The following is an 18,227-nucleotide window of genomic DNA, read 5'->3' as shown; positions in this document are numbered from 1 at the left end:
CAACTTCCTTCTCTCCGGCAACGGCCGTGCGAGAAGGGACAAAATCCTATGGCTGCCTAAACCAGGGTTAGGGTAGGGGGTACGGGTTGGTGTAACAAGGGTTAGAGTAGGGGTTGGGGTAACAGGGTTAGCTAAGAATTAAATGCTTGTTATTAAATTGTAACCGTTGGAGTCAACTGTCACGTGTCACGATTCTAGGGATACTTACAATAACTTATAGATTGGTCCGGTGGGATGTAGAACAGAGAAAGTATATGGTAGCTTCTTGCCAGCTTCCTTCCCCCATGGGGCTATTATCATTCTTTACAAGACTCTAGAGTCAAGACAAAACATGGGTACACATTTCTTCACTTCAAGCCTTCAACACAAGTACTCTCCATTTCTGGTTTGAATTCTTGAGCCTTCAAAGTTCTAAATAAGCAAATGGCGATTCTCGTAGAAGGGGCAGCTCTATCCGCTTCTTTCCAAGTTCTGTTCGAGAAGTTTGCCTCTCCAATCTTCAGAGAGATCGGAAGCAGATGGGGAGTTGGTAAGGAGCTCAAGAAACTGATGAGGACATTGCCTCTGATAAATGATGTACTCAATGATGCAGAGGAGAAGCAAATAAGCAACGCAGCAGTGAAGATTTGGCTAGATGACCTCCAGCAAGTCGCTTATGATGCTGAAGATATCATGGACGAGTATGAAACTGAAGATCAGTTATCAAAAGTAGCAGTACTGGAAACTCAGACCGACACAAATCAGGTGTTGAATCGAATCTCTACCTCTTTCACTTCTACTGTTTCTGCATTCAATAATAGCCAAGACAAGGCAACTAGGCTAAACGATATCACAGAAAGATTAGAAGACCTAGCTAAACAAATGAATGTTCTACATTTGAGGAAGAGAATTGGAGGGAAAGGGAAAGGGAACATAGTTTCATATAGACCTGCAACGAGTTCTATGGTTGATGAATCTCTTGTTTATGGTCGAGAGAGTGACAAGAACAAGATAATTGAGTTATTATTGACAGAAGGACCAGTCCGAAATGTGGTGGGTGTACTTCCCATAGTAGGAATGGGGGGTTTGGGAAAGACAACGCTTGCTCAATTAGTTTACAATGATGAGAGGGTGGTGAATAATTTTGAGTTAAAAGCATGGGTGGGAGTGTCGGAAGAGTTTGATTTGGAGAGGATCACAAAATCAATTCTGGAGTCTGCAACTAAAATGCCTTCTAATCTCAAGGATCTAGATCCACTCCAACATAAGTTAAGAGAAACATTAAGCGGGAAAAGGTTTTTACTTGTTCTAGATGATGTATGGAATGAAAAACCCAACTTCTGGCATGTGCTGAAAGTTCCCTTTAAGGTTGGGAAGCAAGGAAGCAAAATCATGGTAACCACAAGAAGCAAGCTGGTTTCATCAATAATGCGCACAGTTCCAGATCATGATCTTGAGGGTTTGGCAAATGAAGATTGTTGGTCATTGTTTAGTCAGCGAGCTTTTGCAGGTAGAGATTCTGATGCACATCAGAATTTGCATGCAATTGGTGAGGAAATTGTGAAAAAATGTAAAGGATTGCCCCTTGCAGCAGAGGCACTTGGAGAGCTCCTCCATTCTAAAGTTGATGAACATTATTGGAGGTACATCTTAACATGTGAAATATGGGATTTACCAGAAGAGAAAACCAATATTATGCCAACTCTGAGACTAAGCTATGTTCATCTCCCTGCAAATGTAAAGCGCTGTTTTGCTTATTGTTCCATTTTTCCAAAGGGGTACCAGTTTAGAAAGGAGGAATTAATCCTGTTGTGGATGGCTGAAGGCTTTGTGCACAGCAAAGGAACTGCCCAGCTGGAGGACATTGGCGGTGAATACTTTGATGATTTACTCTTTAGATCTTTTTTTCAACAATTAGTTACTGATGGATCACAGTATGCAATGCATGACCTTATTCATGATTTAGCAGTATCTGTCTCAGGAGAGATTTGTTCTACATTTAGAGCAAAGAACAATGACCAGTATTGCAAAATTTCTAAAAGTACTCGTCATTTATCACTCTCTACTACATTTGGTGAAAGAATAGACTTCGAGGTCTTATATGAAGCTAAGAATCTGCGAACATTTCTTCTACACTCAGGGTATATGCTTGCTTACAATCGACAGGTCTCTCATGTATTTTCAAAATTGAGGTACTTGCGTGTCCTGTGCTTGCATGGATTTCACAAGCTTGTGTTGCCTGATTCTATTGGAATGTTAATACACCTGAGGTACCTCAACTTTCAACATACTTGCATTGAATACTTTCCAGCATCAATTGGTAAGCTCTACAATTTACAAACATTAATTCTTGGTGCATGTAAAAATTGTTCTAATCGTGCTGGCACACATGTTGTCTTACCTGAAGACATAACCAATCTAATTAATCTTCGACATTTCCGAGTGATCTGCAGACCTGATATCTATTTTCTAGGAGGAATGCCTTGTGGTATTGGGAGATTAACTACCCTCCAAACATTGACTCACTTTGTTGTGGGCAAGAAGAAGGGTGCTAAGTTGGCGGATTTGAAGAACCTCATGCACATCCAAGGAGAATTATGCATTTTACAACTTGAAAATATAGGCAGTGTTAATGAGGCTAAAGAGGCCAATTTGAAGGAAAAGCAACAACTTGAAACATTATGGTTAGGCTGGAGTTCTTTCCGAGAAATAGGAGATGACGAAGGGGAAACACTTGAATGCCTAGAACCACATATGGGACTGAAAAATGTAAGAATCGAATACTATTCTGGAGTAAGATTGCCGAGGTGGATAGTGGCCTTACCCAATCTTGTGAAGTTGGAACTCGTAAACTGTATAAGAGTCAAGGTCGTCCCTCCTCTTGGACAGCTACCCTCACTCAAACATCTAATGATGTCTGGCATGGATGGCATAAAGCACTTGGGGAAGGAGTTTTATGGGGATGGAAGTGTTAAGGGATTTCCACAACTAGAGACTTTAGAATTCAGAAGTATGCCCAAGTGGGAAGAATGGTCTGGAGGAGATGGAAGTGAGTTATTTCCTCACCTTCACAAACTTGAGATCTCCAGATGCCATAAATGGAGGGGGTTCTCCTTCCGGTTTCCTGCTCTAAATGCATTGTCTGTAAGAGATTCTGTAGGTTTAACTTCTCTTCAATATCACAGGATCCAATCTCTCAATGATGGTAGTGAGTCTGAAGACATGTTTCCCTGCCTCCATGAACTTCAGATATATTCCTGTCCCAATATAAGGGAAATCTTGCCTGATATGCGGTATTGTCCAAGTCTTAAACATCTAACCCTCTTTCACTGTCATGATCTGGAGTCATTGCAATCTCAAGGTTTACCACCTACTCTTACTTACTTGAAAATAAGGAATTGTAACAAACTCCAACACTTGCCAGAAGAGGGGCTACCTCCCGTGCTTAGTCATCTTGATATCGCAAACTGTCCCTTTCTAGAGGAATCGTGTGAAAAAGAGACGGGAAGAGATTGGCCCAAGATATCCCATATTCCCAGCATAATGATTAATCATGAGTTTATCTCTTGATGAAGACGAAGATGCTATCATTTCAACATAATTCACACAACAAATATCCCGGCAAGTATGTTTTCTTTCTTTGCATAAATACTCTGTCACTTTCTTTCCTTAATTTCATTTCTTGATTTTATCCACAATAAGAAATAGGAATTAGGTTATCCCAACCCTTCCCTTCCTTTTCTTATACATTAATCATGTATCCTATTTTAACATATTCACATGAGGGAAGTCTTGTACTATATCGGTTGACAGCAACTTAAGCATTAGTACAATTTGATCCCTTAGTTCTGTTGTCTAGTTAGACTCAAAGTTGGCAAATATTTCTTGTTATTGTTGCTTCCCGCAGATGCTGTTTTTTGAACAAGTCCATCTCAATAAGCAAATATGATCTTTGAAGTAGCTTTGCTTGGTCAATCCAGAGTAAAAGCTGTTGAGTTCTTGACAATCATTGTATGTTTGTGAACAGATGTGAGTTTGGTGGTCTTGAAGTTTTGTTACATTGCTTCTGTGAATTCATTGTAGGTATTAACTTACAGAACAATGCTTCTTACAGCTATGGGTGTCATGTGTTTGCAATTATTGATGTGGGAGAAAATATGAAGAAAAAGAGGCCAAAACACTGTTCACGTTACTGTTCATGTGAACAGTGTCACCGCCCCTTTTTTGCCTTGGTGTGAATGCTATTAGAGGATTCTGTGGGGCCCCAGGTCAGATTGCATGGTGCTTTATGCGTGGAGATTTAGAAGTTTAGTTTAGTTTCTAATATCAAATTTAGAAAGTAAAAGTAGGCTTCAGTTTCTATTTTTAATTAGACTTAGCTTCTATTTTATAGTTTCTATTTTGAACCTTGCAACTTGGAGTTTTTATTTTAGTTTCACTACTTCTAACCTAATTCTCAGTCTCATAAGGGACTTTCTAATTTTTGGTTTCTATTTAGGAGCTCTATCCATGGGCCTTTATATATTGTAACCTGCCCATAGAGCCACCCCACGATTTTAAGAATTAATGAAGTTGATTATTATTGCTTTGAGCAAGTTTTCTCTTGTCTGACATGAAGGGTGAGAGGGCCTGGCTGAGAGAGCCGAAAACTTAGGGCTGATGAGAGCCGAATCTCCTTATCCTCTTCTCTCTCCTTCTCCTATATTCTTTTCATTGTCTTCTCACCTCAATCGAGCTATACCCCTGCTGTTACTTTGAGACATCAACTGTTTGCTGCTGCTTCAACTGAGAAGATCAGAAATCGATCCAATCAAGTACTGGAGTTGCTTTTGCTGAACAGAGGCCAGAAATCCCATCTCCACACCTGCCAGCTGCAACCCTTTCAAGTTCTCCGCTGATGCCATCAAAAGACCTAAACCCTGCAGCTTTTATTCCATCGAAGGTGATAATTGGAGGACTGTTCCAGACCCCTGAGGAGACCACTCGATCCCAGTCTTGGGCTCTGTCGTTGGCTGGATTGGCCTGCAACTCTACACTTCCTATTTTTGGAGTTACCTTCTAATTCCAACTCCAGTTTAGATCCCTACTTCTGGCCATTGGAATTGACTGAAATTTGGGGCAGAGATTCTCTTCACCATTGTCTCCACTCGACCTAAGTTTGGTGACATTATGTCGGCTGGTTTGGTTCTTATCCACTAAGTTACTAAATCTGATTTTTTTTTCTAATTTGATGTTCTGCTGCAACCTTTTATCGATCCTACTGTAGAATTGTTCCTTGTGAACTACTTCTACATTAATTATTCTTCTGTTTTCATCTCGCCCTTGCTTCATTTGCTAAGCTCCATGCAAGTACCATCAGCATCAATTACAGCTCAAAGTAACAGGTGCTTAAATGTAGCTTTTGCAAACAATGGACTGTGGCCTGGATTTGATTTTGTAAGTTCTTTCCTTTAATCAATGGCTGGTATTTCCTTGCTTTGTCTAACTGCTGATGCTTAGCTATGTTCTACAACAGAAGTGCAATATCAGGAATCCAATTTCTTAGAGGGCACAGTTTTTGTGTTTGGATTTTAAACAGTGAAGTTGTAAAGGCTAGAGTGCTGGGTGTGGCAGAATGTGACTGAAATGTAGAGCTGTTTTGAGATCTTGGAGTGCACACGCCAACAGTCACCATGAGCATTGTAAGCGTAGGCATTCGAATCTTTTTATGTATAATTTTGTTTCTTTCTTTTTTCTGTATGATTTTTTTTTTGAATGAAAAACTGGCCAGTCTTTTGTGTTAACTGTGAAATAGAATGTTGAAATTCTGTATGAAGATAGAGAACAGATCCTGAAACAGATACACCACTTTCTTTAGCATTTTAGCATCCAAGATTCTTTCATGTTCAATCTACTGTTTCACCTTAGCCAGTCTAGATTAATGCCTTATAGATGCCTGTTGCGTCAAGAAATCGTCGAGCGGTCCTGCGAGTGCCGTCACCTGCAAGTGGACCAAGGGGTCAACAGAGAGAACCGGTGTGGTTCCGGCCTGGGGCTCTCCGATGCCAAAGTTAGATCTCCTGAGCAAACAGATGAATAGTGATTATTCAGTATGAGTTTAGATGTCCCGCAATGGGGTTGTGTATCTTGCCTTTTATAGCAGTGTATAGCGGTGTGGAGAGTCCCAGTTTGATGGCGAGTGTGCCGTTGAGTGGATAGAGGCCCTGGGTAACAGGGCTCTATCCTGATTGGCCATCTCCCCGCGTGAGGGAGTGTCCTGGTGGTATCAAGATCCTTGGCGGATAGATACCCGCGTGTGGTGATAATGTCATTGGTGCTTGAATCCGTCTGGGGTGACGTGACTTCTAAGCGGTGGCCTAGAGTCTTGGTGGTGACATGAGTCTATAGTGACACGATTGGGTCATAGACGAGTGGCCCCGGTGTCCGTGTACATCACGTATGCGTCCACGATGCCGCCCACAGGTGCATGCCACTCCTGGGTGAGAGGCGCTGGGTGCGGCCGCGCCTTTTGCTCTTCTTGAATTTCACCTTTGCATTGCACTTTTGTCTTTTGTCCTCTTTTTGGTGCCCACCATGTGCTTGTCTTTGGGTCACCCAGACTAGTATCCATTTTACTTAATTTTGGGTCCTTGTGTTTGATTTGTGCTCACTTGGTGCCTTGTTTACTTGGAGGGCTTGAGTGGTGCTTGGTTTGAGTCCCTTGCCTCTGGTGGTCTCTATCACTTGATCGTGCCAGTGGTGTGGCTGCGTCGTCGTGTGTCTGTTTCCCCGTGCGATCGCCTTCCCCCTGAGGTAAGTTCGACCTCTTCTCTTTCTTTTTCTTTTTCTTTTTTTTTTATTTTTTTTTTTATGCAGGGCTGCGCCTAGGTGAGGCCGTGCCTGCGGGTGTGGCCGCGCCTAGGGTGGCGGCGCCCGGGTGGCGGCACTTGTGGGCGTGAGGCCGCTCCTGTGGGGCATGAGGTCGCTCCTAGGTGGCCGCCGCCTGCGGGTGTGAGGCCGCGCCTGGGGTGGGCGCGCCTGCGGGCGTGAGGCCACTGGGTCGCTGCGCCAGGGTGGCTGCCACTTGCGGGTGTGAGGCCACGCCTGGGATGGCTGTGCCTGTGGGTGTGAGGCCACGCCTATGGTGGCCGCGGCGTGTGTGTAATGGACCCCCATGCTTCTCCACTTTTCTTCTTCTTGTCTGTGATGGATCTGCTGTTTATACTTTGCAGGTGGCCTTCATTTCATTTTTCTTGCTAGCTTCTTGTCTGGGAGATCGCTTTCTCGAGTAAGTAGTTCATTCCTCTCTTGTCGTTCATGTCGTTTTCGGGTGACCTTGGCCCTGCTTCAGTCGGGGTTGGATCTTCGGAGGAGCGTTCCCCAGGATCGCCTTCTTCTGTGGGTACTCCATCCTCTATACCCTCCCCCAGTGCTATTGATGGGGGTGTGGGACCTTCTAGTGTCTTTGGTCCCAGTAGGGATCGTAGGCCTTCTGGGGCGGCGTCCTCAGTAGCCGGTCCTGCTGATAGGTTGGGTCCTGTTGCTAGCATCTTGTCCCCTTCTGACTTGGTCTCCCTCCATGAGGAGTTCCATATTCTCGCTGAGGTCGTGTTACGTACTCTTGGACCTGGCCTTCTCTCACCGTGCGGATGAGATCTGTCTCTACTATTCTTTTTTTATCCAGGGCCTTCGCCTTCCTATCCCTCGCTTTGTCGAGTTGGTGTTAGAGCATTGGCACCTCACCCTTGGGCAGGTGTTGCCCAATTCTTGGAGGGTGATCTTGGGTTTCTATGTCTTTTTCACCCTCCTGGGGCGTGCCGCCACTGTTCTCGTGTTCTCCCACTTTTATTTGTTGAAGAAAGGGAATCATGGATTTATCATTTTGCTCGCCGCGTGCTCAAGGGGCCCTATGCCTCTTTGGAGCTTCTCACGGGGATCACTAGCAACGTGAAGTATTGGAGTGATCGCTTCTTTTTGCCATGGTCCCTCGATGCCCACTACGGACTGTTAGGGAAGTCATTGACCTCAAGAGGGTCAACCAGGGGCTTGAGCTGAGTGATTTTGAGGGTGACTCCCTCAAGCTGTGCCTGGGTCGCGATCCGTTCCACGACCAAGAGTTGGACTCGGAGGCCTTCCTGTCCCTCTGGAAGCTGAGTCCTGATAAGATCACTGTCTTTTGTACTTGATTGGCATGTTTGTATTTGAATATATATGTCATCTGACTGGTTGGGCGGTCTGTGCAGTGGATATGCGTCCGGACTTCAGTTTGCTCCTTGGTAATCTGCGGAGGAAGGTCGCTTCTCAGGGTGGTCCATCTGCTGGAGTGATAGATGTTGGTGGTCCTTCTGCGCCTATGGCTGTTGGGGGGAAGCGGAATGGTGGTCCAGGACATGCCCATGTGACGAGCTCTGGTGTGCGTGTCCTCCTTCCCCGTACTTCTCCTGATGATGATGGTGTTTCGGGCTCTGTGCCTCTGCCTCCATCTGTCACCCCTTCTGGGTCTTCTGCATTGCCCCTCTCCAAGGGGAAAGGGGTGAGTTCCTCTGGTGGTACTGCCACTGATCTTCCCGCGATGGATGAGTCCCTGGTGATCACCTTGGGCACGCCGGAGGGCTCGACCTTGGCTAGAGCCGGCATGTCGCGGGAATGGGTGGACAGGGGTAGGCTCCCTACTGCGAGGGTGGCCTTGCAGAGGCTTAGTGATGCCTGTCTGGCCCAGACTCTCTACCATGATATGGCTTCGGTGAGTTATCCCTTTTTTGTCTCGTCATGTTCGCTGCTCCACTTATATGTAGAGTGTTTTATCGCTTGCCATGTTGATTGTAGGTCCATCACCGTGTTGCTGAGGCGGTGCTTCGACTGAAGGGTCACGCTTCTCGCAAGGTGCAGATACAGTGCACCCTGCGTGATGTGGAGAGGGAGCTCCAGGGACAGATCGATGCCCTCGAGAGGGCCGAGGCCGGCGTGCAAAGGGCGACGGAGGAGCTCGCGGTGGGGTCCGAGAAGCTCCTGGAGGTGTTTGAGGAGCTTCGTGTGACCTCTGCTGGTGCGGCGGAGAGCTTGGCCAGGGTTCTTGCCTTGGAGGAAGAGCTTCATTCGTTGAGGGGGAGTCATGAGGCGGAGCTGGCATCTGCAGGCGAGCGAGCTGTGGCTGAGTTCCAGGTGTCCTCGGTGTTCTCGACGCTGTATCAGGAGCAGCTTCAGCCTACCTATGAGGGAGGGGTCCGGGACTTAGCCGCTTGTATCCTGGAGGTGACCCCCGATTAGGACTTCTCTGTCTTGGGGTTCTCTAAGTTTGCTGCGGTGCTTCCTGGTATAGCGGTGGTGGAGAGCGTTCCAGTGTCAGAGGTGGAGGCTGCGCGCCTTCTCGAGGTGGACATGATGTCTCCTGCTGGGTCGGAGGTGACCCACCCCTCTGTGGTCCCTTGACCCTATGGCCGTACCGATCTTGTAGGCGTCTTGAACTTTTTCCTTTTTGAACTTGAGTTGTAACTATTATGACTTCTCTATGTGATCGTTGTTGCTTTTCTTTGATTGCATTGTCTCTTGGTGGTTGATTGCACATTGGTGCCCTATGACCCTTGATAGTCATGGAATTTTGGTAGTGGCGTTGTGCCTTGGTGGTCATCGGACTTTGGTGGCCGTGCGCCTGGGCGGTCATCGGACCTTGGTGGCATAACGCCTTAGGCGTAGAGCCTCAGTGGTGGCATGATGCCTTAGGCATAGAGCCTCGGTGGTGGCATGACGCCTTAGGTATAAAGCCTCAATGGTGGCATGACGCCTTAGGCATAAAATCTCAGTGGTGGTATAACGCCTTAGGCATGAAGCCTCAGTGGTGGCATGACGCCTTAGGCATAAAACCTCGGTGGTGGCATGACGCCTTAGGCATAAAGCCTCAGTGGTAGCATAACGCCTTAGGCATGAAGCCTCAGTGGTGGCATAACGCCTTAGGCATAAAGCCTTGATGGTGGCATGACGCCTTAGGCATAAAGCCTCAGTGGTGACATGACGCCTTAGGCATAAAGCCTCAGTGGTGGCATGATGCCTTAGGCATAAAGCCTCAGTGGTGGCATGTTGCCTTAGGCATAAAGCCTCAGCGGTGGCATGTTCCCTTAGGCATAAAGCCTCGATGGTGGCATGACGCCTTAGGCATAAAAGCCTCAGTGGTAGCATGACGCCTTAGGCATAAAGCCTCAGTGGTGGCATGACGCCTTAGGCATAAAACCTCAGTGGTGGCATGTTGCCTTAGGCATAAAGCCTCAGTGGTGGCATGTTGCCTTAGGCATAAAGCCTCGATGGTGGCATAACGCCTTAGGCATAAAGCCTCAGTGGTGGCGTAACGCCTTGGAGTAGTGGCAGTGATTCAATTGAGTGGTAGAAGAAGACAAGTATTCCTGAAACACCTCTTTATTTTGAATGAAAATTTTTAAATTGCCCTTGAAACAGTGATGTCGTCTCACTACTCTGCTGCATTACCACTACCACTACTGCTACTACTTGACGCTACTATTGATGGAGCTGTTTGCTTCTACTGGTAATACTTTTTCAGGTGTTCTGAGTTCCAGGTACGGTCTACCTTCTTGCCCCCCGGAGTCTTCAAGCGGTAGGACCCTGGATGTATCTGCTTGGAGACTATGTAGGGTCCTTCCTAGTTAGCTGACAGCTTCCCTGCCTTCTGTGGCTGTGCTGCACTTGCCCTCCGTAGGACTAGATTTCCCTGGTGGAATAGCCTTTCCTTGACCCTGGCATTATAGTACTTGGCAGTACGTTGTTGGTAGGCAACGTTCTTTAGTAGTGCTCTCTCACGGACCTCATCTATAAAATCTAGGTTCGCCCGTAGTCCGTCGATATGGGTACGTTCGTTGAAGTGCAGAACCCTATGGGACATAGCGCAGACCTCTACTGGCGCCAATGCTTCAGTGCCATATGCTAGGCGGAATGGGCTCTCTCCTGTGGATGTCCGTACTGTAGTTCGGTATGCCCACAGTACGTTTGGTAGCTCTTCGACCCATTTCCCTTTGGCTCCCTCTAGCCTTTTCTTGACTCCTTCCAGTAGTGTTCTGTTGGTGACCTCCACCTGACCATTGGCTTGTGGGTATGCTACCGATATAGGCCGATAGTGGATGTTGTAGCTGTGACAGAATGCTTAGAATTTTGGGTTGTTGAATTGTTTGTCGTTGTCTGAGACGAGGATCTGTGGTACCCCAAACCTGTAGATGACGTCGTCGCGGACGAACTTCTCCATCTCTGTCTCTCTGTTATCTTGGCCAAGGGTTTAGCTTCGACCCACTTGGTGAAGTAGTCAATCGCGACAACCAGGTACTTTCTGTTTCCCGGTGCTGCGGTGAAATTGCCTAAGATGTCCAGTCCCCACATGGCAAAAGGTATGGGGTTGAGGATTGATGTCAGCTTGGTGGCGGGTAAATGGGGTACTGGGGCGAACAACTGACATTGCTCGCATTTCTTGGCATATTGGATGGCCTCCTCTTGCATTCGTGGCCATTATAGTCCCTGGCGGAGGATTTTGTAGGCTAGGGCTCGTCCACCCATGTGGCTTCCACATATCTCCTCATGGACTTCTGCTAGGGCATACTCTGCCCCCTTGGGTCCTAGGCACCGGAGTGGTGGTGTTATTGCCCCCGCTTGTACAGTACCCCGTCTAGGACGGTGTACTTTGCAGCTCTCATCCTGATCTTCCTTGCCTCGGCCTTGTCTTCTGGTAAGACGTCGTTCTGGAGGTAGTTGAGTAGAGGGTCCATCCAGCTAGGTCCCTCCTCGATTTCGTTAATCTGTTTTTCCTTATACGTTGGCTCATGCAGGATCTCAACATAGACTGCACTAGCCAAATTTTGGAGTTCCTCATTGGCTAGCCTAGATAAGGCGTCGGTGGCGACGTTCTCGTCCCTGGGAACTCAAACCATCTTGAACTTCACGAAACCCTCGATTAATGCTTGAGCACGTGTTAGGTATGATGCCATCCTATCATCTTTCGCCTCGTACTCTCCATTTATCTGATTCACCATAAGCTGGGAGTCGCTCCGGGTGGATAGGTGTGTGACTTGGATGGCTCTGGCCACCCGGAGTCCGACTAGTAGTGCTTCGTATTCTGCTTCATTATTGGATGCTTGGAAGGTGAATCAGAGAGCATATTGGATACGGAATCCTTCAGGGCTGGTTAATATGAGGCCAGCGCCGCTTCCCGTCGCGTTACTCGACCCGTCCACGAACATGTCCCACGATCCGCGATCCTTCTCCTCGGGCTCCCCTATCTCTTGTTCGATCTCAGACAGGGTACATTCTGCAATAAAATTTGCAAGAGCCTGGCTTTTGATGGCTGTCCTTGGTTGGAACTTGATGTCATGCTCACTTAACTCCACCGCCCATGCTATTAATCGTCCGGAGACGTCTGGCTTGTGGAGTATCTTCTTCAGAGGTAGGTCTGTGAGGACCGTGATGGTATGAGCTTGGAAGTATGGTCATAGCTTCCTAGCTACGATTACCAATGCATAGGCTACCTTCTCGATCCTAGTGTACCTGGCCTCTGCATCGATCAGAACATGGCTGATGTAGTAGATAGGCCTCTGAACTTTGTCTTCTTCCTTCAGCAGTACTGCGCTAACCGCGACAGGGGTGGCGGCCAGGTAGAGCTGCAACTCTTCGTTAGGTTCTGGTCGCCCAAGCAGTGGTGGGCTCTCTAGGTACTCCTTCAATTCTTCAAATGCCTTCTGGCACTCTTCTGTCCATGTGAAATCTTTAGGGCTTCGGGGGTTCTTCAATGTTTTGAAGAATGGTAAGCACTTATCACCTAATCGTGACACGAACCTGGAAAGGGCGGCGACCCTTCCATTCAACCTCTGCACTTCCCTGACCGTCCGAGGAGGTGCCATCTCTTGGATGGCCTTGATCTTGGATGGGTTGGCTTCTATTCCGCGTACTGAGACCATGAACCCCAGGAATTTTCCTGATGTTACACTGAAGGCGCACTTTGCAGGGTTTAGCTTCATCTGGTTCCTCCTTAGTACTGTCAATGCTTTCTCTAAGTCGGTCAGGTGTTGGTTGTCGTGGATGCTTTTCACGAGCATGTCATCCACATATACCTCCATGTTGCGCCCGATCTGCTCCTCGAAAATCTTGTTGACCATCCTTTGATAGGTGGCCCCTGCATTCTTCAACCCGAACGGCACGACGTTGTAGCAGTAGTTCTCTTTGTCCGTCCGGAATGCGGTGTAGGACTCATCACCCTCATGCATGAGGATCTGATTGTACCTGGAGTAGGCATCCATGAAACTCAGCATCTCATGGCTGGCGGTGGCGTCGATCAGTAGATCGATGCTGGGCAGTGGGTACTCATCTTTTGGGCATGCCTTGTTCAGGTCGGTGTAGTCGACACACATCCTCCACTTCCTACTTGGCTTTGGTACCATGACCACGTTTGCGAGCCAGGTTGGGAACTTCTCCTTTCTGATGAACCCTGACTGGCTTAACTTCTCGACCTCTTCCTTGATTGCTGCTTGTCGGTCGAGGGCGAAGTTACGCCGCTTCTGTTGAATGGGCTTCCTGGTTGGGTCGACATGTAGTCAGTGCTCTGCTATGGAACGTGGTATTCCCAGCATGTCGGAGGTCGACCATGCAAAGACATCCATGTTCGCTTGGAGGAGGTGTCCAAGCCCTTCTTTCTGTTCCTTGCTTAGTAGCGAGCCAACCTGTACGACCTTGGAGGGGTCGTCCCGGCTGAGGGGCCATGGGATGAGGTCTTCCACTAGTCTTCCTCTTCTCTCTGTCAGTTCATCTCTCTGATCACTGACCATGTTCTCTAGGCAGAGTGCCATTCCACGGGTGTTACCATTGTTCTTTTTCATGAAGGTGGCGTAGCACTCCCTTGCTTTCTTCTGATCTCCTCGGACTTCGCCTACCCCATTCTCGGTGGGGAACTTCATCTTCAGGTGAAGTGGCGATATGACTCCTCTAAGGGCTGTCAGAGATGGTCGCCCTAGGAGGCCGTTGAAGGACACCACGGACTTGACGACCATGAAATTCACCATGATAGTCACTTGTCGAGGGTGTACCCCGAAGGTGACGGGTAGTTCTATGGTACCTCTGATGGAGGCGGTGGCACCTGAGAATCCTTGGAGGTAAGTGGGCTCTGGTTTGAGCTGATCGTCCCCGAACCCGAACTGTCGATAGGCGTCCAAGGAGAGTACGTCAACAGACGCCCCCGTGTCTCAAGACTCGTACAGCCTGTTAGCTACCTCCACTTGTACTACCAGGGCATCCTCATGTGGGAAGTTTAGTCCTTCCAGGTCTTCATCCGAGAAGGAGATCACAGCCTCTGTCTTAGCTATCTTGCTTGGCTTCTCTGCCATTCCCACGAACCTGGCATGGGCTTTAGCTTTTCTGGTGAACTCTTGCCCCGGTCCTCCAAGTATGGTGAGGATAGGAGGTCCCTTGGTGCCACTAGGTTCTGTTGCATCTCTCCGCTCTTCTGGGCAGTCTCTCTCTCGATCTATTCTTCTTTCTTCTCATCTCGGTTCCACTCTGTCTCCGTCACGACCTCTGTCTCCTTGGCCTGAGCGGTTGTCACGTCTCCCCTTCACATACATGTTCAAGCTTCCTGCTCTTACAAGTTGTTCTATCTCTCTCTTCAATTGATAGCACTCCTCCGTGTCGTGCCCATTCTCTTTGTGGAAGAGACAGTACTTGTTAGGGTTTCGCTTCTCTGGTCCTGCTAGCATGGGTCGTGGCCAATGGAGTAGGTCACGGTCTTGGATCTGCATGAGTATCTGGGACCTGGTGGTGTTTAGTGGTGTGAACTCAGGGGTGCTTGCCCTCTCACTTCTCTCTGGGCGACGGTCTGTCCTCCCAGATGGGCGGTCGCCCTTCTCTTGTTGACGCTCTGTCCTCGACCTCTTACCTTCTTTGCGGTCATCAGGTGTAGACCTCTTGTTGTTCTGCGGCTTGGCCTCGATTATTTTCAATCTAGCTTGTAGTACCTCGGCCATATTTGCAAACTCGTTGCACCGCTCTAGGAGCTCTTTCATAGTCCTGGTCTCGTGACGTGCCAGGTCCTTGATCAGGTCCGGATCCCTGATACCCCTTGCTAGGGCTACATGCTGTGTCTAGTCGTCCAAGTCTCGAACCTCCAAGGACTCCTTGGTGAACCTGCTAACGTACTCCCTGAGAGATTCCCCAAGGTTCTGTACCACGTTCAGTAGATTGACGGTGGTCTTCTTCTGCTTGACACTACTTTGGAAGCGGGTGACGAACTATTCGCATAGCTCTGCGAACGAGCATATAGATCTCGATCGTAGCCTGGAGAACCATAATGTGGCTGCTCCCTTGAGGGATGCAGGGAATGCCCGACAGGAGACCACGTTCGACCCACCATACAGCGTCATCATGCCATTAAAGTAGTTGATGTGGTCATTAGGGTCGGTGGTACCACTGTAAAGTTCAAGGGTGGGTAGTCGAAACCTAGAAGGTAGCATGGCTGACATGATCTCTGTCGAGAATGGGTGTTGTCCAGGTATGAAATGTGTCTCACCTTTGGTCTGCTTCTTCAACCCTTCCAGCTTCTCATCCAGGTCGTGGAGTCTTCGATCGAGCTCCTCGTCCTGTGTCTATCCCTCACGCCTGGCCGGACATTTGCTGCGACCCCGTTCATGCTCTCTCCTAGATGTCCCCTCCCGCCTTGAGTGTTGGCGGGATGGTGAATGGTCATGCCGTGATGAACCCTGTCGCGAAGGTGAGGGACTTTCCTCTCTATAGGTCCGGCTTCATCGTGGTATGTGACCTTCTTCAAGTCGTCCATCGAACACAGACCTCCGGACCGATCTCTGCGGGCTAGGCACCCTCGCCCTGGGTGTTGGTGTCCTCCCACGTTCTGATCGCGGCGAGAGGTCTCTTGTTCTCCTAGGACGCTGGGAAGGCTCCCCCCCGCTGCGGAGTGGGGGTTGCCCGTTGCGCAAGTCTCTCTGATCCCACACCCCTGGGAGATGATCTCCTAGGGTTCGGCTCTTATCAAGGTACGGACTCCACCCTTGCTGATGGCGACGTCCTTTGGCGGTGAGACATCGCACGCTGTGTCAAGTATTCTCGAAAGAGTCGTTGTTCATCGAGGATTTGTTGTTGCAGGTCGTTGATCTGACCCACAGTGGCTGGAGCATTGGGGTCAGGTATCACCTCCACCACCACATCGTCTACCTCATCATTGTTGGGCTCGTTGACCACAAACTGGTCATTAAGGGGGATCTCTTCCTCTAGAGGGACATGGTCCTAGTCATTGGCTCTGCGGCGAGAGTACTCTGGGGGTGGTGATCCATTCCTCGCTCCGTTGTTGGTGGTGGTAGTTTTCCTTCGTGCCATTGAATGTATATGGAAGCGAGCTAGTAGCTGTAATGGCTAGCGTCGTTCCCACACACGGCGCCAATCTGTTGAGTCAAAAAATCATCGAGCGGTCCTGCGAGTGCCGTCACTTGCAAGTGGACCAAGGGGTAACAGAGAGAACCGGTGTGGTTCTGGCCTGAGGCTCTCCGATGCCAAAGTTAGATCTCCTGAGCAAATAGATGAATAGTGATTATTCAGTATGAGTTTAGATGTCCCGCAATGGGGTTGTGTACCTTGCCTTTTGTAGCAGTGTATGGCGGTGTGGAGAGTCCTAGTTTGATGGTGAGTGTGCCGTTGAGTGGATAGAGGCCCTGGGTAACGAGGCTCTATCCTGATTGGCCATCTCCCCGCATGAGGGAGTGTCCTGGTGGTATCAAGATCCTTGGCGGATAGATACCCGCGTGTGGTGATAACGTCATTGGTGCTTAAATCCGTTTGGGTGACGTGACTTCTAAGCGGTGGCCTAGAGTCCTGGTGGTGACATGAGTCTGTAGTGACACGATTGGGTCATAGACGAGTGGCCCCGGTGTCTGTGTACATCACGTCTGCGTCCATGATGTCGCACCTGGGTGAGAGGCCGCGCCTGGGTAAGAGGCCGCATCTGGGTGCAGGCCGTGCCTGGGTGCAGGCCGCACCTAGGTGAGAGGCCGCGCCAGGGTGCATGCCACGCCTGGGTGTAGGTCGCACCTGGGTGTGGCCGCGCCTTGGTGAGGCCACCCCTGGGTGCATGCCGCGCCTGGGTCCTGGCCTCCCCGGGGTAGGACCCCAGATTGGTTCTCCTTGGTTCTGGAGTGGATCGCTCTATGATGCGTGGCAGCCGCTGATTGGTCCAGTGAATCTTGGATGTATCAATGCCAATCATTTCATCCTTTCTGGCTGATCATCTCCTCCATATTGCATAGATACTATACCCACAACACTATCTATATTATCCAATATGATAAAAACAGGGGATTCTAATGCCTGTTCTTGGAATCTTTCTCCATTTTATCCTTTAGGTGGATAGGGAATTCTTTGGATAGACCACATGTAAAATTGGTGTTGCCTCTCAAGCCGTCAACTGTATGGTTCATCATGTAAGTGGTTTTCATCTTGTTTTTTCAATAGCGATTGTTATTAACTGGTGGGGCCTCTCAATATTTCTTTGAATGGTTGTTGGGTGGAAAGAGGCTGTAGAGAACGGAGAGATGGTGGATTTTTATGATAAATTGGTTTTCTTTCAAGCTTACAGGCATTGATGATCCAGATTTGTGCACAAAGATCTATGCTGCTCATGGTTGGTATCTTGAACTCATCCATCTCAGCTTTCGCTACACCGAATCCAGCTTCTATGAACAACCCAAACAACACTAGTGACGGCCATAACATTGTTGGGAGCAGCAGACAACCAGATTTAGAGTCATGGGAAGGCTCAAACAATCCGAATTGACTCGGTGAGAGCCAGAGCCAGTTTTAGACGTCGCTGCTTCTCCCGGTTTCGCATGGAAACTTATCACTCTGCCCTTCTTCATGATTTCATGCAGTTTTGGGTTGAATTCTACCGCAATCGAGCTCAGAATGTGGGTTGCCAGTGGTCTCACTCCCTAGGCTTTCTTAGTTTGGGTCCTGCCATCATAGCCATTACAAAGATGTATCTTCTTTTCTGGTTTCCAAGTTTGCGGCTGGATCTGAGGCTGCAGATTTCGTTGCGGGATTCATTAGGGATTATCAAATGACTCATCCTAATTTTGAGACTGAGGGGTTTATTGATCAGAAGCTTCCTTCCAAATGATGATTCTCTGAGACAGGTATTGGTACATCAACAACAAACTAAGCCTTATCACATCTAAATGGGGTCGGCTACATGGATCCTTGCAAATCAAAGTAAGAGAAAATAAGAAATGAAG

The 18,227-nt window shown here is 48.4% G+C and overlaps 1 protein-coding gene and 1 long non-coding RNA gene across 4 annotated transcripts; both read left to right on the top strand.

Annotated features, from left to right (window-relative positions):
* Positions 1 to 325: 325 nt before the first annotated feature.
* Positions 326 to 3,919, top strand: LOC122657451 (putative disease resistance RPP13-like protein 1). Of its 3 annotated transcripts, XM_043852156.1 has the most exons (3): positions 326 to 2,299; positions 2,423 to 3,604; positions 3,887 to 3,919. In XM_043852156.1, exons 1-2 carry the CDS (start codon positions 424 to 426, stop codon positions 3,547 to 3,549), a joined length of 3,003 nt encoding a protein of 1,000 aa, XP_043708091.1. In that variant the 5' UTR covers positions 326 to 423; the 3' UTR covers positions 3,550 to 3,604; positions 3,887 to 3,919. The 3 variants fall into 3 exon arrangements, with proteins under 3 accessions (XP_043708091.1, XP_043708090.1, XP_043708093.1); XM_043852155.1 differs by having other exon boundaries at positions 326 to 3,604; XM_043852158.1 differs by lacking the exon at positions 3,887 to 3,919 and having other exon boundaries at positions 2,433 to 2,607.
* A 1,458-nt stretch (positions 3,920 to 5,377) lies between these two features.
* On the top strand, positions 5,378 to 5,815 carry LOC122657452. Its single transcript, XR_006332310.1, has 2 exons — positions 5,378 to 5,415; positions 5,495 to 5,815. It is a non-coding gene; the product is annotated as an uncharacterized LOC122657452 (long non-coding RNA).
* The last annotated feature ends 12,412 nt before the right edge of the window (positions 5,816 to 18,227 follow it).

Source organism: Telopea speciosissima, chromosome 4 (assembly GCF_018873765.1).
Source record: "Telopea speciosissima isolate NSW1024214 ecotype Mountain lineage chromosome 4, Tspe_v1, whole genome shotgun sequence".
NCBI lineage: Eukaryota > Viridiplantae > Streptophyta > Magnoliopsida > Proteales > Proteaceae > Telopea > Telopea speciosissima.
This window is presented reverse-complemented; position numbering and strand designations above follow the sequence as displayed.

Coding starts and splice junctions, on each gene's coding strand:
- LOC122657451 (XM_043852155.1), top strand. CDS start 424: ATGGCGATTCTCGTAGAAGGGGCAGCTCTATCCGCTTCTTTCCAAGTT.